Here is a 27556-nt window from a genome sequence, read left to right on the forward strand (position 1 = left end):
GGTAATGAATCAAATACCAGCATTTTTTAAAGAGGCATTCAACTGATTTGACTTGCACTGGGAGAATTTTCAACCAGCTGTGAAAACAGTTGTATGATGTCTACTGGAGCTCTGGTTATTTGAGCGTGAAGAGGAATGCTTAGCACAAAGCCTGCACTGAAAACTGGAGGAGTGGAGTTATAGAGATAGGCAAGGGTCTCGCTGAAGTCCCTATTGACTGTATTAACCAAATATCAGAAGCCATTCTTTTTTGAGCTTCACTCATATAAGGGACTACAAATCAGAATATTCTCGCCAATGTTGCCTCCATATTGGCCACTAATAATGAAAAAAAAAAATCTGTGTAACAACATGTAGTTTGTTGAGGCAAACAGTCCACACAGTAAAGTACTGTATTGTAAGTGTATTTCCCAACATTTGAAGCAGAGCTGCTGCTGATCCTATAGACATCCAGTAATTCAGTAATTTGAGTTTAATGGTCCATTTAGTGTATCTTCAAAGTGCTCCTTAAACAGTATCAGTATGCGTTACTTTCACTCTGGGTACGTGGATAAAAAAAGAAAAAAGCCCCAAACCAAACTCCCTCTCTAATTTATGACATGCAGGTGTCATGCTTTTGTAGCAGCATAGTGATTTTGTCCACAACATCGGCGGCTCCTCGTGTAAATCTACTGTTGTTGCATAGTTATGTCTATTTTTTTGCTGATACAATGTCTTTTTGAAGTGCTGAGCAGACTCTTTTAAGACAACAGGGTCAGCCCATTAGCCAGTACTTCTGATTGATGTTGAATGTGAAATTATCAGGTGAGGCTTTGCAGGCTGTGTACAAGCCAAAGTCTTAGCTGAAGGGAACAGATAAACAGATAAATAGCAGTATCGAGACACTGGAGTATAATGAGTCTACTGGAGCTCCTGTGGGTCCAATACAGGAAACACTTTTAAGACAGGAGCTAAAACTTGATAGGACTAACTATATACTTACTTTAATTCTGTCTTTCTTTTAATCTGAGCTATCTTTTTGTTCAGCAGTTCATCCTAGTGTTTAATTCTAATTACATCATTTCCTGTGGAGAGGTAAATGTTCGCCCTGGTTACATGTGTGGGAGAGTATTTCAGATTTTCAGAGCAGTTTGCCCTGCCACATAATTGTCTTCATAATTGATTTTGGGGGCATGGGAGGTTGAATTCAAAGAAAGGCTGCTCTGTGTGAGTCCTGCAGAGTTTATGTTTGTGTGTGTGTGAGGGCGTACACACGGGTCTGTATAGCCTACGTATATTGGATTTGTTCATTTGCACATCTGCGTCTCAATGTGTGTGTGCTCTCAACTGAGTTGTCCTTCCGTGACGCTGTGCCATTTCACTTCAGTGTCTGATTGGTCAGCGGTTGTCTCTGCGGGCGGCATGACGTCTTAAACTCCAGGAGGGCTTTTAGCATGTGTTTGGCTGGTGTGTATGTGCATGTCTGCGTGTTATTTTGGTGTGCTTCCTTAACCACACATATGATGCTCGCAGGTGAACTTTCTTGCTTTTTCGCCGTGGCACATACAGTTCTATACAGTGCTCTCACACACACACACACACACACACACACACACACACACACACACACACACACACACACACATTCAGAGGCATATAGATCAGCACTAATTTGCAGTCTTTGAACAGTCGAAAATCTGGTTTGAACACACTAGGCCTATTAGCATAAGATGAACCAACCTCACTTGCCATTTGACCACCTGTACTTATACATCACACACACACACACAGTCAGTGAGAGAAAAAAAAAAAGAAAGACAAGGCGAGGCAGGGAAACAGTAAAATTGCCTCTAATTCAGCGTCTGTGATGGAAATACTTTTATTTCTCCCTCTTGGGCCACAACAACGATTTAACAGCCTCTTTGACTGCTACAATATCGCCCAGATTTACCTGCTGTTTCTTCTGCCATAAAATGGCTTTGGTTTTGTTCAGTGGTGTAGCATTGGTTGAGGAGGTGCTACACTGCGGGGGAGGTGGGCACACTGCTATCACAGGCTCCAGTATGTCAAAAGTAATTAGGCTGATCGGAGTGTATACCCTATTATGCACGGAGAGGTGTGTGCTGCGTGCTGTTAATTAGACTGATGAGTAGATGCACTCTAATAAGCCCAGCGTAGGTCTCTTCTCTTTTCAATTGAGAATTCACAAAGCACATTTGCTGATATGGTTTGGTTATGTTGTTATCATATTCCTGGACAAAAGATGGACAAGATATAAAGAGAATTGAAAATCAGTCAATTAATCTTCAGGGGTCTAATGATACATTGATCTGAATCTATATATTGATGAAATGATCAACGATAATATTACTGATGCAAAGTAAAATTGATACATACATTGACACAGATTGTCATCTTTAAATTCCTCTTTTATGTTGAAATTCCTATGTCTCCTCTTACATCCAAGCGCACCTGCTTTCTAAACATTCAAGCATTGCTAGCAGCCCAGCAACAGGCAGACAATGGCAAGCAGCCCCTTCCCCTGTCCCATTCTTGGGAATGCGATATCTCAAGAGCTCTGTTAGGGGATTCTCTTCAGTTTATCACAAACATCCACTTGGACTCAAAGATGCACTGATTATATTTTGGTGCTCACTGGTAAAATTCACTGTGGGCGCGTCCATCTTATTTATGTGAATGCGATATCCCAAGAATGCCTTTAGGGATTTTTTTTCACATTTGGCACAAACGTCCAGTTGGACTGAAAATCAGAAGAGGATTTACTGGCAAGTAGGGTTTTACTTACAAGGAATATGTTTATTCTTTTTGGCACATACATGAAACATACAGGAATAAAAGTAAGTACAACTCAAAAACATAAATATGTAATAGAAAAATTACAATAAAAATAGGACAAAATACTTAGGTACAGGGACTCAAGGGATACCTGATTACATTTGGGGGTCAGAGGTCAAAGTCAGTGTGACCCCGCATAACATGTTTTTGGCCTTTACTGAAGAATTCATACACTTATCATGACAAAACTCAGTTAAATGATTAAACATTTGGGCAATTTTATTTATTAATTTATATTTGCCCGATATAAGGGAATTAGAAATTGGATGAATAAAAAAAAAGGGGGGGGGGTTTGTGTGTGTTTGTGTGTGTATGTGTATGTGTATGTGTATGTGTATGTGTATGTGTATGTGTATGTTTACACCCACGTTACTCTCCCAGCACTTGATCATAATGCTCAAGCTGTGAGCGGGATGTAATAACATGAAATGATGAATTACAGAGGTCTCTCAAGAGTTCCTAGGCATGATGGTGCAATCAATTTTCAACAAATGTATTACCAGCAAAGTTTGTACATTATTTGCTTAAATTGCGTGAGAATATGCCTTTAACAATGCTGTTTTTTGAAGTAGAAATAAAGTGGTATGGTGGGGTATGACGGTGCACAACCATTGTTCTGTTCTTTAAGCAAAGCCTTGAATCAAACCCCTTTTTGCAAGAGTTTGCTGGAAGGTATAGCTTGTAAGACTACACAAGCTATTCCAACATCTTCTCTGTCAACATTCTGGATTTCTCTCTATATTACCATTTTTCTTTTTAGCCTCATTTTTTTTTTACCCGAACTTCAAAGACATCTGAGCAGGCAAAATATGCAAGGCAGAAATAAACTGGGTCTATATTCTGCTGGGGATCAGTGTTTGAAAATCTTTGTTGACAACATGCCACTAAATGCACTGAAGCTACAAATTAGATAGTGACAATTGTCATCGTTTGAATAAGCTTTGGTCCAAGATTTTGATAGTCGACTACATTTTCGCGTGACAAGCATTTCATTTTCCCAAACGACCTTCACTCCCAGGGGAGAGCTGAAAAACTGGGTTCTGCTGTAATTAGGCTCGTTCGCTGACAAAAAAAAAAAAAAAAGAAGCACCCAAGGTAGAGGGGGGGAGATAAAAGACAGGGAGGCAGAGTGAAGGAGAGGATGAAGGTGGGGAGGAAGTGAGGAGGAGGGGTGGAGATAATGAGAGGCAGGGTGACAGAATGAAAGAGTGCAAGAGGAGGAGAGCATGTCAAGAATCAAGGGGGGTTGTTTGCCTGCGGCCGCCTCGTGGTGTGATGTCGTTGAATCTTCTCACCATGTTGTATCACAAAGGCCTCTGTGTTAGGGTCTGTGTTGTCGGCATGCCGACTAACTTATGTCGGCTTAAGCATCTCAGCCTGTCCACTCGCTCTGAATTCTGCATACTGCAGTTTAGTTCACCCACAGGTAACTCAGTAGAGCGAAGAAACTGCCTGAGCCAAACCTGAAACAACAAATGTTTTTTAGCCTTTTGTGTGGTTCAAACACTTCTTTTAATGTCCAAAACATACTTTAACAGTAATTCATGCTCGTTTTTAAGATTTTCATATTACTGAATGTACGCTTCACTACCTGCACTACTTTGACTAGCAATATGTGATGAAAAGTGTCTGCCATAACTCTGCGAACCTAAATTTTTGATATTGTGTGGTTTTCCCTCCACTTTCTGTACTATACCATCATTTATATAAACGGACATGGCAGCATTAATCTTTTTTTCCTGTATTTTTCAGGAAAAGTTTTTAGGGCAGCTCACATAGCAATATTTCACCATTAACACAGTAGGGTGTGTGTAATGTGAAGTGGTTACTTTTACAATTGATGTAGCCATCTAGGGTTCTGCTGTCTAATAGTCTCTCTTTACTTTCATACATCTTTTTTGCCATCTGAGAGAGTAAAATTGGTTCTGTATTGTACAGTTCTGTGTCAGTGTGTCACCTTGCTGTGATTTAATCAGAGTCAGGTACAATGTGAGGTTACTACAGCAGATAGAGCTGATTGTGTAGCTTATGTTGGGGGCATCCAGATCTGTTGAGTACTCTCTACACAAATTCACATAATAGAGTTGTCTTGTATTGCTATTGCTGCCACTGACTGATTTCACCTGTATGTAATTGATTAACTTGTGATACTGCCTTTACTCATTAAATAATGTGACTACTACTATTAAGTTTAAGGGATTATAATTTTAGATTTGATAGCACTTTTAGGAGTGGGAAATATATTATCCTTCATGTTTAAAACAGAGAAGAAAAATATCTGACGGTTGACAATTTTATGTTGATTATAGCTATAGAATTAGAAGGTATGTCATACTGTGTGACAAGTTTTAATGTCTTTGTGTCAGCGACAGACATGGCCGGAGGCATGATGTTTGCGGGTTGTCCGTCCACCCGTCAGTCAGTTGATCGCATTATCATGAACAAGATATTTTAAGAATGCCATGGAGAAAATTCCTCAAATTTGGCACAAATGTGCACCTGAAGGATGAACTGATTACATTTTGGTGCTCAAAGGTTAAGTTCACTGTGACCTCACTGTGTTCTCATGAACTTTGACTGTCTTACCCTTATATTCTTACTAGGGTTGCAAAGGCATACAAGTTTCAAGGTATACCGTGTTATGAAAACTCATGGTTATGAGCATTGAGATCTGTAATCTGAAGCTTCGGGCTGCCAAGTCAAATGGATCTGTGTTGTTTATTGTGATTAGTTTGTCTAGATATCTTGTTTGACCACTGTAGAAGGTCAGGTCCAAAAGATTTAACATGGCGTGACATTAACTTCATAGTCTCCATTCATAGGCCATTAGCCATGACTGTAATCTTAATTATAAAGTAATAAATAACCTCATTACTTTTTCTAGAGTGCCAACAGTATTTCAATATACTATTTCATTACATACTGTAGTAACTGCTATGTAATGTGGTTGTATGTGCACAGATAACACTTGAAATGTCCATATCTGATGGATGCTGACTAAGCAAGAAATGCTTATATGGTTTAAAACTGTGTAAAACCTGTTGTCACTGTGTTATATCATTACTACTTTTGGTTACAGTTTGTTTGCCAGATATTTTTTTATTTGTTCAAGTTCCTGTGTGGCTATTATCTTTTTTATGGAGAGGGGAGAATCATTACAGAAAACAGTGTAAAGTGGGATTTTATGAATATGAATGACACGCATCACTATGCAGCACTAAAGTTGGCATCTGAGCTGACTGTTAATTAAACTCATACCTGTCCTCCTCCTGCAGCTCCCTCTTTTTCACCTCTCTCTCCGTCTCTCTTTTTGTCTGACAGAGACGGTGATGGATACAAGGACAGCGACAGCTGAGCTTGGCTGGATCTCGTTCCCTGCCAATGGAGTAAGAACAATGTGCAGAGGTGTACTGTGCGTGTGTGTAGGTGTATGCATGTGTGTGTACCCTTGGGGAAAGCAGTTTCAGTACACTTTACAGTGCTTCATTAAGGAGTCTGTCAAAATCCTAATTACAGTTGCAAGGTGACACCAATTAACTGCTATTGATGCAGAATAGAATGGATTCCAAGAGATCAGGGAGGCGTAGCTCACGAGAGTCCGCAAGAGACAAATTGTTAGAATAGAATAAAATCAAATAGAATACACTAAAATAGAATAGGGTCTTCCACCTACTTTCTTGAATTCCTTGGATTTTATAAATACCAGCTTGGCTACCAACTGGTTACAATGGTCTTCTGTGTGTGTGTTTGAGGTGAGCGGCTCTAATTGTGATGAATGGTTGTCCCTCTTCAGAAAAGAACAAGGTAGAGGAGAGAAAAAAAGGAATGAGGTAGGGGAATGGGATGTGAGAAAAGAAAGAGAGACAAAATAGGAGGGAGGGAAAGAGAAAGTTTAATTTGTGTCAGGTCTTGGTAAACCCATTAATCATTTTGGCCTCTCCTCTCCCCTCCTCCCCTACTTCCTCCCCTCTCATCTGTGCCCCCTACCCCTTCCTCACACACACACTTTCCCCAGTGGGAGGAGGTGAGCGGCTATGATGAGAACCTCAACACCATCAGGACGTACCAGGTGTGCAATGTGTTTGAGCCCAGCCAGAATAACTGGCTCCTCACGACTTACATCGACCGGCGGGCGGCACAACGCATCTACGTGGAGATCCGCTTCACTGTACGTGACTGCGCCTCCATCCCCAGCGTCCTGGGCTCCTGCAAAGAGACGTTCAACCTGTACTACCTGGAGACCGAGAGGACCGTGTCAGAGGGTATCAAAGGAGTGGAGTACTGGGCCAATGCCCCTTTTCTTAAGGTGTGGGTTCAAAAAGAACCAAAGTGTGAAGAGCTTTTGGTTTTGGAAGTATAATCATATTGTAAATAAGAATTTCAGAGTTAAATACTGATGTTGTCCTCAAAGTTAGCAGTTAATTTCAGATTTGTCATTTGTCAGGTTAAATGGGAATGCTAAGTGCTGTAGGGCCACATCAGTCAGCCCTGTAAAAAGTGTAGGCCAGAGGCTAGAAATCCAACCTGTGCAAATTCAGTATATCTGAGTAGAAAACCCATCAGATCATCTGAAAAATGCTTTGTCGCAAAGCTAGGGATGGGTGACATATTGAATGTATTCAATGTATTGCCACTTGTTTCACGTGGGGTGTATAAAATAACTATCGTGAACATGGACTATAAATTGTCACAGACACAAAAAGACAGCCTTAGAAACATGATACTTTACACATATTCCTCCAGACCACTTTCTATTGAGCTGTAATGTGTAAGCAGATGAGGCATGCTTTTTGTGCTATTGTACTGTACTGTACTACTATTTAGTCTCATTTAGCAACCATGGAGCACCAGTGTGACTTATAAAATACCATTAATGTATGAACTAGTGAGCTGTTTGTTTCAAGTTCATAGTGAATAAATCCTCACCTTTAATGGCATCACGTTAATGAGTTTAATGAGCAAGTCAGGCGTGTGTTTTTGTATCTGCAGAGCTCCTGATCGCTACTATTTAGTTGGATTTTTCGGCTATGGAGCACCAGTGCCACTTGCAAATACTATTAATATATGAATTGAAGAGCTGCTAGTTTACAGCTCACAGTAAATAAATCTTGATGCTTAAAGGTGCTGTGGTAAGTTAACAGCCTTTAGCAGCTAGCAGAGAGGGTAACTGTTGCCTGCAAGCTTCAACTTCACAGCAAAAACATCAACACTTCTGGCCCGAGACAAGCAAGGTGCTACAAAATAAAATCAAATAAAATAAAATGAAAAGATATTAAAATAACGAAATATATATTGTGTATCACAGTACAGCCTAAAAATCCTCCCAATATTATTTTTCATTTAGCCATATTGCCCTGCCCTAGACAAAGCTGAGGGTAGGGTTTTGTTTTTCTTAGCCTATGAAAAGTTGTCATTTTGTAGAGGCATTGTTTTCACAGGATAGGGACAATATGCAATCTAGAAGAAAACTGCACTGATCCAAAGATGTTCAGTAAACTCAGCTCTGGATTCCTTTCTCATTAGTCTACAAAGTTCAAGCTCAAACTTCCTCCAGCCATTATAATTTAACATTTACTGATAAGACGTGTTTTTTCCTAGTGCTCTTTGGGATTCATAGTCGACTTCTCTTCTTAAAATGTCATGTTTACACAGCCCCATATATATTAACGGCTTTTCAGTTAACCAAATTGAATCAAATATCAGTGAAGCTTCACACTGTTTGTGTTGATGAATCAGAGGGTTTGAAACCATCCAAGTGTTAGAAATCTCCTAGCAGCCTAGTCTGGGGCCATCATGGAGGTTCACTGGGGAAATAGCAAATTATGACTAAATTCATATATACAGTAATAAAATGATATGTTGTGTGGGCACAAATGTATTACAGTGATTCACACATTACTCAGTGAATTTAAAATAAGCAAAGAACAGAACAGAAGAACCTAAACGTTTTTTTTTCCCCTTCATTCCTCTTGCTTTCTTTGCCCTTCCATCCTTTCCTCTGTCTGTACATCACTGTAAAGGTGGACACTATTGCTGCAGATGAGAGTTTCTCCCAGGTCGATTTCGGGGGGAGGCTAATGAAGGTAAACACAGAAGTTCGGAGTTTTGGGCCACTGTCCAAAGGCAGGGGCTTCCACTTGGCCTTCCAGGATCTGGGTGCTTGCATGTCCCTTCTGGCTGTCAGAGTATTCTACAAGAAATGCCCCAGCGTGGTGCAGAACTTTGCTTTTTTCCCAGAGGTAGGGATCAGAACTAGCAGAAAACTGTGGTGCTCTTTTTATCCGGCTTTGATATTGTCTAACATGTAAACAGAGATTCAAGAAAGCACTTACAGTATACTGATTCTGATTATGTGCAGACGCTGACTGGAGCAGAGTCCACCTCATTAGTGATCGCCAGAGGAAGCTGTATCCCCAACGCTGAGGAAGTAGACGTGCCAATAAAGCTCTACTGTAACGGGGACGGGGAGTGGATGGTACCCATTGGCAGCTGCAGCTGCAAGGCGGGTTATGAACCAGACAATGGCAACGTGTGTCGAGGTAAATCTTTGCATTAATGAGACTGTGCTGCTCAAACTGTGGTCATAAAAAAATGAAGGAAAAATTCAGCTGCAGAAATGACACAGTGGCACAGCACATCAAAGACGATATTAAATCGAGTGAATTCATTTTTTTTTGTTCTGATGACCTGGCAAACATCTTTGCATGCTGTACACAATTTTTTGTCTATCTAACAATCTAACAAGCAATTGAGACACAAAATCAATCACTAAGACAGAAAACTTTCCTTTTTTTAAATTTAAAATGCAGGTCCCTACATTTCAGCCCCTTTCTGTGTCCCTTTGAAGGTTTTTGTGGGTCCATGAATGCAGTTGGATCTCTCTATGAGTTCCTTTTTTTCCTCTGCAGCAGTTTGTGAGTAGTAGGGTTGATAATTGATTGATTGATCCATTAGGAGTTGATCAAATCGATGGATGAGAGGAACAGCTGCTGAAAGTGAATGCAAACTTTTAAACCCAATACAAAGAACAGTTAAATTTCAATTTCATTGCACCTGAGGTTGTGCTTAATTTGTGGGGAACCCCAAACCATGCTAGAAAAAAATAGTCAAACAGATAGTCACGACCTTGATTCTTATATGTGTGTGTGTTATAGATATGGTTCGGAAATTATCTTTTGAACAAAATGTGTGCATATCAATACTTTATTTTCCATTCGCTGTGAGAATTGTGCCACATTTAAATCCTGTCTATGTCTACAAAACAACACCATAGCCAGACTACTAACTATGCTGAGTCAATTCTGTTGAAAATGCAAATGTGTTATTGTGTGCAGGAGAGAAAAGTGGCAGTCCTAGCTGAATAATTCCATGCATGTGTACATTTTCAGATGTATTTTCGCCCGAGGGTGCAGCCCACGATGTTCCATATGTTAATATTAGTAGAAGCAGACTTGGGTGAGCATGGCACAGAAATAGCTCTTCTATCTCTTTTACCTCCTTTTTATATCTGGCCTCCTTCCCCATTTCCTCTCTGAAGTAGTACCCATCATTTCTTATTCTCCCTGGAGAGTCTCATCCATTTGTATGTGTGTGTCTGTGTGTGTCTGTGTGTGTGTGTGTGTGTGTGTGTGTGTGTGTGTGTGTGTGTGTGTGTGTGTGTGTGTGTGTGTGTGTGTGTGTGTGAAGGAAAACAGTGTGTGTGTGGGGGCGTGTGAGCATGTGTGTGTGATGTATGTACATATGGTGAAATGATAAGTGAGGCCGCCTCATCCCATGTTAATTAGTTTAGCGTGTTCCAGCCAGATTAGTCCTCTGGAAATTAGTCCTGAACTGCCAGAGAGTGTCGGAGAGATAGGATAGAGGGGATGAGGGTAGAAAGGATGGAAGTTAGGAGGGAAAGAATAAAGAAAGTAAAACAGGAGAGCCCTCTGGAGAAATGGACTGGCAAGAAAGTTTAAGAAAAAGGACAAACCAAGGACAGAAACGTAAAAAACTTAGAGAGATAAAAGAGATAGAGAGCACAGAAAGGACTGATGAATAGTATTCTATCTATCTTCAGTGAAATACATTAAATGTTGGCTTTGCCTTTGGTGTCAGTGTCTCTTTTAGCACAGAAATACTTTTTCTTCATATTATATTTGAGTGGGTAGATGGTGAGCCAGATGCGATTTAAGGGAGACAGCGATTAAGTCTGACAATACCACAATGATGGTGATTGGCATTGCTCAAAGAATTACAATGAAATGTGGAATTATTGTGTCATCTCAGCCCTTTGCTATGGATCTCTAAAAAGATATTGAGCTTGTAAATGTTGCCTTTGAAAAATAAAACTAGTGAGTAGATCTGTGCGATATGACAAAACATTTTATATCAGAAATATCAACATTTATAACACTATAAATTAAGTTCCAATTTCTGTTGTTACCTTAAGATTATAATTCTTAAGGAGATTGACAAGCTAAATGAATTGTCAGCATTAATCCCTGTAAGATTTAGGACTGCAACGAAACAATTATTCTCATTGTCCATTAATCAGTCAGGTTTTTTTTTCCAATAATCAATTAGTTTGGTCAATAAAATGTCAGAAAACGGTGAAATATGTCCATCAGTCTTTCCTCAGCCCACAACCTGAATATATTCACTTTACTGTAATAAAGGAGTAAAGAAATCAGAAAATATTCAAACTGAAGAGGCTGGAATGCAGGAACTGTTCAATACATTATTAACCCATGGAACCTGGATCACTTTTCTTGTGCTGCGTTTAGATGCCTTTCAGAAGCTATTTGACCCTTTGAAACATGAGCAAATTGGTTTGATTTCTTTTGAAAACATGGGGGGAAAAGGCAATGACCAACTGGGCAAGAAATGTCCCACAAACAGCAACAAAATAGTGAAAGGTAGCAAGAAAATTACCTAAAAATGAGTTTTAAAAAAGCGGGCAAGTATACCAAAAAAAGGGGAAAAAGTCTGGAAAACTATATATTTGTAATTACAGCAACTTTATATTGGAAATTATGTTACAGAAAAAATATAATAATATACATAAAATAAATATTTTTTATTAGTACTTTTTAGGTAATTTTAATGTTTTGTTTTGGGTTTTTTCTTACATTGTATTTCTTATTTTCAAGTGGTCATTGCCTTCTCCCCATGTTTGTTCAATTTGCTTAGGATTTAAAGGGTTTATAGTTGACAACTTAGGGATTAATTGGTTAATTGTCACATGACAGCATTTGTAAGGCAAACACACACTGATGTTACAGTTTGCTGTTGTCTCTCTGAGAGCCTTGTTACTTGTTCCTCTGGATGGGTCTAGTTACTGGTACATGAACTTCATGTGTATTATAAGATGGTTGGGCTTCAGGTGATTAAAAATGTCTTGGTATTTTGCTGTCTTTGATGACAGGTTTTTCTCTTTATTTCTGTACATCATCCATCTGTTTTGTTGGCCTCGCCCTTTTAGACTGTCTCATCCACTCTGTGTAACACCAAATTCGTGTGACTTTTTTTTTATCCACAATAGCGCTTACATGTCAGCTTTTTGTAACTGCTGAGCTGCTGGTCTCTGTCCCGTCCCAATTTTTTTCTCCTCAAAGGGAGCATTTTTCTCTCCTGTCCAACTTTGGACATCAAAACAATTTTGTGTTTTTAGCTCCTCAATCAATCCATCTGTACCTTTTTTGGGAAAATGACTATTCGTTTCTTAACTACTGCAACATGGCTGGTTAGAGACAGCTTTGTTTCTGGATCGGAAATGGGTTAATAGTTTGTTGAGCAATAAAAGTTTGGTACATTGATTGAAATTCCTGGTTTTCTTATCTTTTATTTTTTGCAGTCAGTGTTTCTAATGTTTGTATTGCCCAGCCTTACTAGAGATTCAGACTGGATGCAGACCAAAGGAGGACTCCAGTCGACGTGACTTGACAGTTTGTGTGATGGCATGTCTACGTACACCTGCCTCATGTGTTCTATTCAAAGCTTTTGTGCTTAAACACTGATTTAAGATGTCGTGGGACAGAGCCTGTCCCATCTGTCTCCACTGAGCTGGCATCCTTTTGGTGTGCTCTTCTGCCAATCAGCTGATAACAACTTGGCAGGAAACTGGACTCACTATTGGAACAGATGGTTGTCTTTGTGTGTGTGTGTGCGTGCATCAAGCCACAGAGATGGTGTTTATTTTGCACCAAACCAGCATATTGTGCAAACCATCCGGCAAAACTGGCTCAGCATCAAAGTGTCGTGTGTGTGCGTGTGTGTGTGTGTGTGTGTGTGTGTGTGTGTGTGTGTGTGTGTGTGTGTGTGTGTGTTTTTGTGCGTAAAGTAAACATATTCAAATAAACCCTTACTTCAAATGCGCCACACTACAAATGTCAGCACTGCCATTGAATACACACAAACTCCCCCTGCTGTGGACCCCGACAACGCTGTAAGAGTTTTTAAAACCTGCAGCTTTTTAACACACACACACACACACACACATACACACACACACACACACACACACACACGCATACATACAAACTCACTCATGCAAGTCTTTAATAATTGATCAGAGAGTCTGTATGCCAACTTTAGACGATTGTCATCCTCATGGTCGCTGTGCGAGTCCACACAGCTGGCTGAAGGCACTGAGGGAAACAAAGGAAAAATCTTTTTGTCTCTCTTTGTCCCTTTTTAACTCTTTCATTCCTTCTTTCTATCTCTGTAACTCTTCGTTCTCTCCCTTCTATCTCTACTATCTTTTACATTTTTCCTTTGTTTTTGTGTCGCTGTCTTCTTTAAATTTGTTACATTTACATAATGGATTTTCTGCTCAGTGAGATCCATTGGTTCATCCTCAAATGCATTGTAATTTTTGTCCATTGTATCCACACCACATTAGATACATAACATAACGAGACTTATGGCAAATGCAGCTATATTACCTATTTTTTTAACCATTAAATGATGGTATTTAAAATCTGACAATCTGATAAATACTTCTGGTATGTTCCTCTCAGAAGATGCAAATGGAAACACAAGCACACTTTTAAACTCAGCGATACCTACTGTTAATCTATATGTGTGCTTATGAGGTTGATCAAAGTGACACACAGTTATTGTGCATTTATCAGCCACTTTCTGTTATATTTATGACAGATGAAAATGCTTAATCAGATTTTGTTCAGACTACATGTATCCACCCATAAAAAAATACAAAAAACTGACCTAACATTTGCAAACACAAACAACATGCACATGCAGTGTTAATAATTTAAAATCTGTAGACAGCTGGACACATAGAGAGAGAGAGAGAGAGAGAGAGAGAGAGAGAGAGAGAGAGAGATAACTATACTGAGAGGTATCTAGAGATAACTAATAGAGAGAGAGCAAGACTTGTTGCCATGGTGACACGCCCCATGTGTATGAGCAAGGTTTTACAATAAATGACCTTGACAAGCCAGATGTCTATCTGCCTATTCAAGACACACACACACACACACACACACACGCAGAGAGGCGAAAGCCATTGACGCTCCTAAAGAGACGACTTCAAAGAAAGGTAGATATCTGAATATAAAGGAACTAACAGAAGGGGAGAAACACACAGACAGACACAAAGAAAAGAAGAGAGAGGGTGTCTGACAAATAGGGAATCTCAGGATAACATTGGCAAAACTGTTGCTGAAGATAATTTGAATATGTGAGAGAGAATAATGGCTATTGCATTTAAAGTTTTATGTATATTTTGTAACAGCTTTAAAGGGCTCAAGTATCTCTTTATTCCATTCATGGATGTAATGACCATCAGACCCTTTCACAGACTAACAGCCTTTGCAGCTATTTACTTTTTAAAAAAAGTATTTTTTGTGCACTTCAAAGGTTTTATTTCAGACAATGGAGAGATGACAGGAAATGCGGGCTATAAGGCTGCAGCGTAGGTCCCCCGACGGAATCCAATGCTGGGTGCACACATGGTGCGGAAGTATTGTGAAGCACGTCAATTTTCCATGGAGCCCCCCTTTTTTTCAGCACTGTTGTTGAGCAGTGAGACCGTTTACAGTGGACATGTCGCAGCCCCAAGCTCCACAGCAGACTCATAATCTGCAGTGATAGTTTTAACTTGTGTTCAGTTTTTTTTTTTTAGTGAGCCGAAAGTAAATCTGGCAGATACAGCTGAAACAAACTGTAAGCACAACATTTATCTATTATTGTGTCATAAAGTTGTGAGATTTAATGTGTTAGCAAAAAGCTGCTTTTACAGAACTTAATCATTCTTTTGGTTCCTGTTACTGTACATCTGATGAATTTAAAATCAGTGTTCACGCTCCTTCTAGCTCTGGTTTTGGTCTCAACCAACTCCTCAGGAAAATGTCACACTCTTTAGCTGCTTAATGCTACTCCATGTTCACCAGCTAGCTGCTAACTGCGTCTGTCTGCTGTTTGGTGCTAAGCAAGTAGTTTGCAGTTTACAGCGCGACCCAAAAATTACGCTCACAGCAAAGTGAAAGCTGGACAGCAGAACAATGAGATGAAATGCACTATAGATCTCAGCCATGCGCTCCAGCTCTGATTAAGGGGTTTGCGTGCTGTTCAGTCGCCTGGTCATTTCAGTCAAGGGAAGAGATTCTTTTGTAATTTTCTCTAATGAGTGCACTGCTATCAAAAAATCATATTAACACTCTGAACTGAAATAAAATTCTTCTACTCATAAAACTTGGCCTCACAACCTGCTCCACAGCACATAGTGAGGAGAGGACACTTAGATGTAAGTGTGCTGTTCACTGATGTTACAGAATTGTAAAAATGGCAAAACGGTTATTTCATGCCATCATTTGGAGCCAGCGATGTATGTAGTTGTTCACATTTAATACAAGCTTGAGCAAGTCCTGCAGTATGATATGAATTTTGCTACTGAGATGTGAGTAGTTTCTTCAAGCTTCGTGGTTCATGTAGAGTGTAATATGCAGTAAAACATGGGAACAAAGAACAGCAGCCTCCATTGTAAATCATCTTAGAACAAAAGCATCAGCAAAACCAAGAAATAACAGTATAACATTTCAGCAGAGAGAACACCATGGAACAGTACTGCAGAAACAGTGATACTGAGAGGGAAGAATAAAAACAGCAGTTTCATTGCCACCCTTATTGGCTCCTTCTCAATTTGTTTGTCTTCTCTCTTGTATCCTTGAGTATTACTTTGTTTGTTTCCATCTTTGTTTTTTTCATTTTTCCTCTCCTCAACAAAACCTTCCTGACCCTTGAACGTTTGATTAAGTGACACTCTGAGGCTCTTAACTCGCCGGCACTTTGTCTCATTTACTTCCTTCACTTAATTCATTTTATCATTTCGGACTCGCGGTTTGTACAGACTCCGTAAAAGCCTGTTTGTGCAGTCCTCGTATGTCTTTCGCCATAAATCTGTGTAACATTTGCATTTTGGTCTTACAAGCATCTGAAGCATCTCAGAGATAAAGTGAACATTCATTACAGCGGAGGAAGGTAAAACAAAGTGCTAAAGATTAATCAAAACTGGAAAAAGTAACATTAAAAAAAACTCATTTGGTTTCTCCTTAGCCTTTTGGAAGAGCTTTCGTTTCAGTCTAATTTCTCATTTCACACCTTTTTTTATTTTTTATTTTACTTGTAGTCATAATGCAGAATGTGTTTGCACTCTCCAAAAAGGCTGTTATGAAATCCCATGTGAGAAAGAAAAACAGGTGTCGCTCTGGGAGACAAAGTACTCTGATGCAACATGCGATTTATTTAACTTCAGGTGCTTGACCGTGCTGTGATGTTACATTCCGTTTGTTTCATGAATCTTAACTGTTTCAGTCTCAAACTAGATCTAAGACCTTTTTTTCTTTTTAACACTTACTGTCAGTAAGACGTAGTAGTGCTGCTGTGGTGGCAGTGTCTCTGAACAAATTGAGGCTTTGAAGGGTTCAATTGCAACCCTCTTGAAAATGTTTAATATGAGCTACTATCAAAATGCCTCAAACAAAGCACATAATATTAAGCACTCCAAACTCCTACTGCACCTGATGAGATGAGAAATGCTGTCCTTGGGTTTTGATTCTGAGGGTAGAAAACTCTTGCGGCTGCTCTGAAAGCTTATACAAATTTCACCTGATGCTTTGTGTCATTATATGTAAACTGTGCTACTATTTTAGACTTTCTTGAAAAGCAAAAATTCCAATGTCAAGAGACCCTCCTGATAAAATAAAGGTTAAATAAATGTTGCCAGCAAACACACAGAGTTTTGAAGTCTTATCTGTGTTTCAAAAATATCTTTGAGGCAACAGAGACGTGACTGTTATGGATCAGCAGCTATAATAACATACTGTGCTGATTTTGTTCAAAGAGCCTGTTAGATGAATGGCCAACACAGCAACAGCAATGGTTTTTCTGTATGACATTATGTCCAGGCAAAGGTCTCGCTTTATTGCTATTAAAAAATTCATGTCAAAAATTAAAAATGCAACACCACTATCTGCACACCAGCTGGAAAAAAGGGGATGATGCATACATCTGCGGCACCACAGAAAAATAATAGTGTTTTTAGATAAAAATACAGGAAGTGGATTGTGTGAGTGGGCAGTTCTGAGGGAGTGCAGGAACTTTTGTGGAGCTGCATTAATGTTTCATGTTGATTAATCCTGTAACAGAAAAGAGAGAATTCTTAAACCAAATTAAATAGTAATTTAAAATTATAACTGTGATAAATTAATTACGTTTTTACAAATCAGATTATCAAGTTCCATGAACACAACTGCTTGGAAATCGAGTTGAGAAAACTTAATTATGTGTTGACTGAAGAAGTGATTGTTTTAGGTTGGTTAAAAATTCTCTTTTTTCAGTGCAGCACGTCGTTGTAACTGACTAGTGTTCAAAAGCATTTGTGTTTGTGAAGCTAACAGATTTGCAGGTGGGTATTATGGGTATTAAATCAATGGGGTGATGGAATGATCGAGGGGGAGGGAAATGATCAGGAATGTGTAAGATTTTGTAGGATTAAGGGGAATATATTGGCAGAAATGGAATACATTATAAGAAGTATGTTAACTTAAGTAAATGAAGAATCACTGTGTTTTTGTCACCTTAGAAAGAGCCATTTAGAGGGGGCAAAGTCCGTCATGTTGCACCACCATTGTTCAACAGTAGCTCAGAACAGATAAGCCAAACACTAGCTCCAGACAGGGCCATTTGCATTTTTGCTTTTTCGCTTTGGTCACTGTAGTTCACCTTAGTCAGAAAAACACCTTTTCTTCATATGAAACTGCTTTAATCAATCTTTTTACTAGATTTAATCACCGGGCCCATTTGTTTTGAAGTGGAAGATACTTCTGCAAATAACTTGGCTCTCAGTAAAAAAAAAGTTAAAAGAGCTGAGCACACATTAGCAGGTGTTGGGCTAACAGCCCGTCTCTGACAAGCCAAACAGCATCTGAGAAACACTGATTTGTGATGGGGAACTGCTTTATCATTGTTTTTACCAGTTCTAGTCACATGTCAGGAAGAGACCTCTGCAGATAATGCAGCTCCCGGTTAAAACCTGCTTAACAATGAACACTGAAGGAATCCTAATCAGGAAAAGTTTCAGCCAGTTGCATGCAGTAATCCTCAGCTCTTGACACCATTAAATCTCCCTAAATCTTTCACACTGTGCCTTTAAAGAACTAAAAGGGAGGGTCTTCATACAGCCTTCTAAACACTGTGGGTGAGAAACAGAAGTGACACACTGGCTTTGAACTCCATTACTGGGACTGTATAACCCCAGAGGACAGCAGTGCAAATGATGAAAGTCCACAATGTATATAAAAGCCAAAATAACAAGCATTTGCTGCATGCTCAGAATGAGCTGTGCCTTGATAAATAAAAGTTGGATAAAGGGGGACACCATAATAATAATTTAGTTAATATTTATGGACAGAAACAACTGTGACCCAGATAAAGGAACCAGGAAAATGAAACCATAATCTACACAGCAGATAATCAGTATGCGCGGAAGTACACAAAATGTTTTTGTGTATCTTGTCTGAACAAAATAATGTGCTGCTATTCCCAGAAAATCCCCCTCTGTGCTTTGTCAACCTCACACTACCAGTAAATAACTCCACTGGTGACGCGTCTCTCTAAAACAAAGTTTGCCAAATGTCTGGCAATAGAAACAAACAAAAGGCACACAAACATAGCTTATTTGTCGTGTTTCATTCATGTTCAGGAGGCTGAGCTCTGTATTGGTTTTTTATGTGAATTTCCTCTTCCTCTCTCTTTTTCTCCAGCTTGCCCTCAGGGCACCTTCAAGTCGTTCCAAGGGGCAGGATTATGTCAGCAATGTCCGCTCAACAGTCGCTCCACTATCGAGGCCGCCACCCTCTGCGGTTGTCGCAATGGCTATTACCGTGGAGACATGGACAAACCGGAGGACATGTGTACCAGTGAGTCAAACACACACATGTACGAAACATACTCAGAGGTTTAAATCACTGACAGTCCAATATCTTATCATTGAATTAAAGGCCAGTATCTGCTTTGATTTATCATCCCAACATTAATTTCATGCACCTCATTCAGAGCGATTGTGCCGCACTGTTCCCGTCCTTGTTTGGGGATTTGGGGAGCGGTAAGTAATAACACTGCCACACTCCTCAGGCTTTCCATTGAAGTGAATATGTGTTTAGCGTGTCGAAGAGGCTATATTGCTATGCAAGACGAGGCACAGAGTTTGGAAAATGCTGCCTCTCAGTTCCACAGAGAGATGGTGTAAGTAGGTTGAGACATGAATCATTTTTGGACTGTTTCTGTAGCTAGTCTCAAAATGTGAAGCTGCGTGTTGGTGTCTGTGTGTGTAGGTATGTATGTGTGTATGTGCGTCTGCTTGTGTGTGTGTGTCTCTGTGCACGTCCTGGTGACCTGGATACAACTTAATGTTTTTCGAGGCTAAAAAAGCTCCAGTTCATTCATGGGCTGATCATTATTTTCCTGTCTTACATTCATGAATGAATTTGCAACATTCTGCCAGATGAATATGTAAGAGGTAACCCAAAAACTGTAAAAATAAAACCGTTATCTCTCATTGTGATGTATGAATCATGACAGTGGATATGGTTGAAGCCCTGCTTTTTTTTTTTAAGGATTGGTCTCCCTATGTTTACTAAACCATACTAAGTCATCCAGTTGCACACAGTTTGAATTGCTTTCCTACACCTGTAATTCAGTTCTGTTGGTCTAGTCTAAGGGTAAATAGTGATACCTTGCTGCCTTGTAGTTCTGTTCTGTTTTACGTCAATAATGGCTCATTACAGATGAACCAAAAGGTCTACACATTTGATGAAAACTTCGCTTGTTTTTAATGGGTGGGTAGTAGGTGTAAATGAACTGCGGTAAACTGCCCTGGCTTACCAGAGCCCAGAGCCCAGATCAGCTTATGTAGACCCGCTGCTCCTTTGCGTTGAAAAGGGCCAGTTAAGGTGGTTTGGCTATCCGATCAGGATGCGTCCTGACGCCTCCCATTAGAGGTGTTCTGGGCTAGTAGACCCCCAAGGCAGACCCAGAACAAGCTGTAGGGATTATATGCAGGAGGAGCTGAGAAGTGTTGCTGGGGAGAGGGATGTCTGGAGTATTTTGCTTAGCCTCTTGCCCACACTACCTGGCCCTGGATAAGCAGTTGAAAATGGAATGGAACAGAGTTTCATAAACAGAGTTTATGAACAAGAAGCGGACACCATACTGTTTCCTGTGATGTTACAATGGAGACTGAAAAGCCTGTGATCAAATTGTAAAACTAAGCTGTGCTGCTGAAATATGAACCATGACTCTGTTACTCATTGCCTATTTCTCATCTCAAATGTCTTCAGAAACAAGTCTTGCCCTACTTTTTAACTGAAATTCAAAATTGCTTGTAAACAGATGGCTGCCTTGTTTCTTGTGTCAAAACAGACAAGCTGCTTTACATCACCCAATAGTGGGAGTGTTTATTGGTCTGGTGCGGCACGGTGCAGTCTGGTAGGTTTTCTACCTCTTGAGCAGGGGCAAATACCACAGCCTTTACTTTCTGTTTTCACCGGTTATATAGCCTTATTTTATTTCCTTAAAGACCATCTTTCCAGCAGTGCTATACTTCTTCACTTCTGTCAGTCATTTGGACTAACAGGCAACTCATTGATTGCATCATCAGCGCCTCATGGACCCACAGGGGAAATCAAACTCTGGTGACTGACAGCAAGTCAGACAGTACTTCATTGCTTCTTAGGTATTTATTTACATGATGGTGACAAAGAGATTAGGAGGAAGTAATTGATGCTGAGTGTTAAAAGTCAAGACCCAACTGGACATCAGACAGCTAGAAGCAGGATGAAAAGGACCCTTATACCCTCCGGAAATTTCACAGGGCTATAGGGTATATGATGGTGTAAATTTACACTGCTAACACGTCCCACCCCCACCGCACCTCACTCAATGAATGTGACACCTCACACCTATTTTCCTTATTAAGCAGAGAAATATAACTGTACAACTTTTGAATTCGACTTTCCCTTAGTCTTAATTGCCTCTTTAACTCATCATAAAGCACACTTCATTCAAACTCAACAGAAACCTATTAAACTTACCTAAACTGTCTTATTTACCCTTGCTAGTAATCTAGTTAGTAAGTCCACTGTTCCAACAATTGCCAACTCTGGTTTGGTTTAAAAAATAAATCCTTAGTTCAGCTGGTAAGATGTGAAAATATGCTATTTTTCCCCATACTCTCTATTTCTCCAGTTCTGTCCGCCGGCTGTTAACAGTCCTGTACCATATCTTATCAACATTAGGTGTCCATTGTCCTCAGTTGCCTGTTCCACCTGTACAGACCGGAGACTGAGATCTGGTGGTGCGTGCTGTGCACTACGTACATTTAGTTTAATAGAAAGAGGAGCGCCTATATGTATGATAACCTTTGGGATGTCTAAATACCCTGGTATACCATAATACTGTGATACCACCCAAACCTAATGTGTTGTTCCCTCATAGTAAGGAGGGATAGTTACTGTTTTGCACATATGCTTCACTTAAAATTCAATGAGGACCTTCTAAAGTACTTGGATTAGTTCACTTTCTAATATATTAAGGTTAATACTTGGATTCATCTACTGACATGCATATACCACTGTTACCAGAAGTATAGTCGATACAGTGCATTGTTTCTTTAGTACATGTGAAATTCTTGACAACTATCAATCAGAAGATAGATTCAATAGTAGTTTTTCTTTAATGTCATACTAAAAGTTTTTCAACCACGACCTAATCCTTTGGTTGGTATGCTTTGTGCTCATACTGCAAACAAACCGCCCCAAAGCTGATCAAGAACCAACCTCTCTGGCAGCCTTGGTTCAGTTGGCCCAGAGTTCCATCGATAGCTTTCTCTCCAGTCTATATAAATCGAACCAAATGGCCAAGTGCACCAGAGAATAGGTGTGAAAGTAGCCTGAGAGGCATAATCAATGTTTTTGTAAACTAGTGACAAAGTGATCCATGAAAACATCCACAGAGGCAACAAGCAACATGAATTGTTAGCCACATATGTAATCTAGCTCTGAAGTATTGGAGCTTGTCAGCCTTTTACTAAAAACGTGTTTCGGCTACGTGCTGCAATATTTGTGATTGTTTTTATTCCTTTTTTTGTATTGCAATCAAACGGTGCCACTTCAATCATTTTTTAAAATTATTTGAAGAAATGAAATGATTTTTGCCACAGTTATAATTGGAACAATTTATGGGGTTAACCTATTCTGACAACAGAACGAACACATGAAAAGCCTCACCTCAAAACAGCGACAGCATGCTCATAAATTGATGCTGACAGAAGAAAAAAAAATTCCCAGTGAAAAGGTGTCAGGTGTCAACCAACTCAGCCTACACAGCTTTGTGATTACCTTGAAACTTTCAATTCAAGGGCAAAAATGAATTGAGTCACAAGTTGTTGTTTATTTTTTTCTTCTTTCAAAACACAAAAGCAATGAAAAATACTGTAAGAAACTCTGAAAAACCGGGATATAACTTCAATATAAGAAGGGGCTTCAGTTTATTTTTATTTGGTTTAAACTTGATCAGATATAAAATCAGATCAGTGAAATGGAACAGTGAGTGCGCAGTATGCGGATAGTTGCCTGACAGAAAATCATTCCCTCAGCTTGTATCATGGGCAGCAGGTACAGAGGTGTGTGTGTGTGTGTGTGTGTGTGTGTGTGTGTGTGTGTGTGTGTGTGTGTGTGTGTGTGTGTGTGTGTGTGTGTGTTGGTGTGTGTGTGTGTGCGTTTGTGTGTGTGTACGATATCTGTGTGTGGGATTTTTCAGGTGTATATTTGTGTATAGGTCAGATTGATACAGTGAAAGCCGTTTATAACATAGGGAGGAAGTGCAGATTGTAAAATGCAGGAAAGAAAACTCCTTGAAGTTAAGTGGTTTCTAATGTTGCAACAGTAAAAGTGGTCGACTTAAATGTGATTATTATCTCCTTTCTTATTTTTTTTTTTTTTACTATTTATTGTGCAGTTGCTGTGAACTCTGTAGGTGCCTGACAGTTTAAAATAGGGGCTTCAAGGTATACTGGTAATGATTATGACAGTGATATTTAAAAAAAATTAATTTGATTATGGCAGTAATACGAAGATTATAATATTGTGTAAATAATCCAGCGCCTCTGAAATAATTTATGTTTCTATTCGTTTTTTGCTTTGTTTCTCTCTTAACTCAGATTTTGAGTGTAATTTATTTACTGTAAGAGAGACAAATGCACAATAAACAACATTAAAGATGTATTTGACTGGTACATTACCATTTTATTTTTTGTTATAATTTTCTGTAAATTTTGCAATAATATCATTATCATTAAGTTTAGGGTTGGGCTGTAATTGTCATTGTAAAAGTTGTCTTAAATTTTATTCAGTTGCAGTAAAAAAGTATTTAAAATACTTAAATCTAATCTGCCTTAAGCTGTAGGAACCCTGTATATTTAGAATTTTCTCCATTTAGATCCAAAGTGAGATTCAGTGAATATCTGTATCAGTTAGTCAATGTTAAAATGGTTAAAAAAGGTAGTATAGTTGCATTTGCCATAAGTCTAATAGTGGTTTGTGTCTAATTTCATATGGATAGAATGGACAAATATTAAAATGCCCTTGAGGAGGACGGATGCAGCTCACACAGCAGAAAATCCCGCATGTAAATGTAAAAAAATCAAAGAGCAGACTGTGACATAAAAAAGAAGGAAAATGCAAAGGATAGTAGCGATATAAAGGAAATAACAGAGATAGAAAGAAGGAATGAAAGAGTTAAAAAAGAGAAAAAGAGAGACAAAAAGATTATTCTTTTGTTTCCCTCAGTGCCTTCAGTCAACTGTGTGGGGTCACACAGCGACCATGTGGATGACAATCATCTACAGTTGACATACAGACTCACTCATCAATTATTAAAGACTTGCATGAGTGAATGAATGAGTGATTGTGTGTGTGTGTGTGTGTGTGTGTGTGTGTGTGTGTGTGTGTGTGTAATTATGAATGCACAGTTTTTAAAAGGTGCTCTGTCTCAGCGTTGATAAGATGTTGCTACTTGGATTTCCAATCTGTCACTTATTGTTAGCACTTTGATTCTTCAGGGTGGGTGTGAAACACACATATACGTACTCCACAGGGCCATCTCAAACGTTTCTTACAATTTAACATATGCCAAGGTTGAATACCATTTCTTGTTCCAACATGTCGCGCGGGTGTAGGCCTCTCTGTATGTATCGTGGGCCTGTGATGTGTCTGAATACTCAAGGAGAAGTGAACCCGCTAGGTTTAACCTTGTGAAAACTCTGGGTGTCCGTTTAAGACTCACTATAACACCCTAAAAGCCACAGTTTCTCCTCAGATCAAAGAGATGAGCTGACAGAAAAGAGGGAGAACCAGCAAGAGAGAGAAACTGAGGGAGTGAGTGAAGAATGACAGGCAGAGATTCTCTGGCTGGCGGTGAGCTGTTAGGTCACCTCCTGACTGTTAAAGACAAGATGTTGGCTGAATTCATCTGTACATCTGTAGCAGCTACACCGGTTGGAATCTGCACTTGGCAACTGTGCATGTAGGCAGAGAGAAACAAATGTTTAAACTTTGAAAACCTAAAACCCCAGAGCTGACATCTGTAAAGCAAAAGTAAAGTAACCATCCTCATATTTACAGCCGGTCAATGTGCGGAAAAGTCCAGAAAGGTCCAATTTTAGCTCACAGCGCTCACTCTAAGATAACATTTGGTTCTTTACTTTTTCTGTAGCCAGGAGTCTGTACCGTGCTTTAATGTAAATTATAATCCCTGCAAACAGGCCGAAGCAGAGGTTTCCAAAATACCTAAGATGGGATGGGACAGGATGTTCTTTTCTCTTGCAGACCTTATGGGTGTAAAAAGTATTCAGCTTCATCAGATAAATCTTATGCTTTGTGTTTCAGTTAAGGCTACAGCTGATGATTATTTTTGGGATTGGTTTATTGTTTTCTACATAAAAAGTTGTTAATTGTGGAAAATATGCACCAGATGTATATATTAATTATCAATGTACAAGTACAACAAAATTAAGTTTGCAGTTCCCAAACACCATGCATTAAAGTACAATCGGTAGAGAGCAGAATTCTCATCAGAGGAGCAACAGTAAGGTCAGTGACCAGTGTACTTATACTGGCAAACTATCTGTAAGCAGTCAAAGAAAAAACACACACGCACAAAAACACTGGGCCATCTTCGACATTTCTTATGATTTAATATATCACAATCCCAAAGGCCAAATTGAGATATTCAGATGCTCGTTTTTGTCTGAAAGTTAAGTTGTCCATCTCAGAAGACAATGAAAACCAACCAATATTCACATTTTGTATGGTAGAGCCGTGGAATTGTTGGCATCTTGAAATTACAATTCAAATATGGTGAGGATCACTTGAATGAAAAAGTTAACCCATGCATACTTAATCCTTGCCACAAACTTTTAATTAAGACAATGTTCTGATCTTACTTGGGTCTTCGTCAGGTCAAATGTGTTAAAAGTTGAAATAACACCAATATTTACCCATAATGCACACCAACAGACTGTTCTGTTATTCTTTTGACCGAGTATTTAATTGACTGTTTTCGCTCTAATGTCAAATGTTAAAAAGTACTATAATCGTAAGTAGTAGTCAGTAACTACTACTACAAGAAAAATATTTCCTTGTGAAATGTGGTGAAGTCCAGATACAAAGTTGTGCTTCATATGTTTCTGAAGTTAGCAGCCTTTAAAGTAATGTTATTTCCCTGCTTTTGCAACCCCAATTTAAAGGTGTATTTGTGTAATGTCTAATCTTGATTAATGGGACACAAACTGTATTGTGGTTGCTTGTGTTGATTTTTTTTAATATTATTTTTGTAATGAGTCAGATTTGCCAGTGGAAAAGACTTTGGGTAACAGGAAAGTGATACTTCAGCTTCTGTAGAAACAAATAAATCAGTAAATCTAGTATGGTACCATCCCATCATGCATTTATGTTCCTGACCGTGTGAAACATCTTGGTCTGGTATTTGTATCAACTGAACACATATGTAATCCAACTGAAATATCATCAAACAAATTATTTTAAGCTATAAAATGTCAAAGATCCTGCGATAATGAAAAAAAAAATCATAAGTAAGCCATTAGAAGGCACTGCTTGATGGAAATCCAAATTATTTTCTCAAGTGGTCGCCATAATGAAGTTTGATTGCATGCAGGTGTAGAGCAGTGATTTATTTAAATTGATATTAAGGGAATTAAGTCCCTTAATGTCCAATCATCTCTCTCTAGGCGTCCCTTCGGCTCCTCGCAACGTGGTCTCAGTTGTCAACCAGACATCAGTGCAGCTGGAGTGGCACACGCCACGTGACACCGGGCATCGTGACGACCTGTCGTATAACGTCTTGTGCCGCCGGTGCCACAGCAGCGAACGCCGGGCGTGTCAGCCATGTGACGACAGCGTGGCGTTTGTTCCAGGCAAGCAGGCGTTAAAGGACACCAGGGTGGAGATAAGCAAGCTACGGGCCCACACATCGTACACCTTCGAAATACAGGTTTGTCCACTGAGGAATGCCTTTACCTTTATTTATTCAGTGTTTATACTTTTCAGTGATGTTAACGGAATACTGGAAATGTGTGTGGAAAGTTAACTTGCCTCTTAGGTTTGGATTCACAGCAGCTGCAATGGACACTGATGACTACCCAAAATCACAGGAAAAATGTGTCAGAATGTATCAAAGACCTTTAAGGAACTTCTCAAAGTCTTCCTGCAGCATTATTCACACCTTCTCTGTTGATCAGTATTTTTCTTCACAAAATTCACAGTTACATACACAAATCTCAATAACACTGTTGCCTCCTCATAGCTCTAAAGCTACGCAATAGGAAAAAAATTGGCAAAGTGACTCCGCCATGGCTTAGGGTCATCAGTGGAATCTGTTGTGAATACAGTAAAAGTATAAAGTATAAAAATTTACAAGGACACTTTTTAAACCTACAGATTTAGGGGTTTTTTTAGTGACGAATATCTTTTATTATTCACACCATTTGTCAGTCCCTCCAGGATTTTGCAGGCGGTTTCTGTGACTGTTGTGGCCTGAAATGTCAAATTTCACAGGGGCTTTTCTAAAACATTGTCAGGCATGTTGCAATATTTTTTGCCGTTCTTTTTAACGATTACATTACAGAAGCAAATAAAAGTATGAA

General features: G+C 39.3%; 1 protein-coding gene across 1 annotated transcript in view; it reads left to right on the top strand.

Annotated features, from left to right (window-relative positions):
• LOC121964183 (ephrin type-B receptor 1-like) overlaps positions 1-27556 on the top strand; it is a 110354-nt gene that overhangs the window by 32877 nt on the left and 49921 nt on the right. The window contains exons 2-7 of the mRNA XM_042514399.2: positions 6157-6221; positions 6851-7141; positions 8856-9074; positions 9194-9374; positions 19101-19256; positions 26642-26904. Coding sequence (XP_042370333.2) covers positions 6157-6221; positions 6851-7141; positions 8856-9074; positions 9194-9374; positions 19101-19256; positions 26642-26904 — 1175 coding nt within the window. The remainder of the gene's footprint in view (positions 1-6156; positions 6222-6850; positions 7142-8855; positions 9075-9193; positions 9375-19100; positions 19257-26641; positions 26905-27556) is intronic.

The sequence above is a fragment of the Plectropomus leopardus genome, chromosome 5 (genome assembly GCF_026936395.1).
Source record: "Plectropomus leopardus strain MGB_pleo_1.0 chromosome 5, ASM2693639v1, whole genome shotgun sequence".
Lineage (NCBI taxonomy): Eukaryota > Metazoa > Chordata > Actinopteri > Perciformes > Serranidae > Plectropomus > Plectropomus leopardus.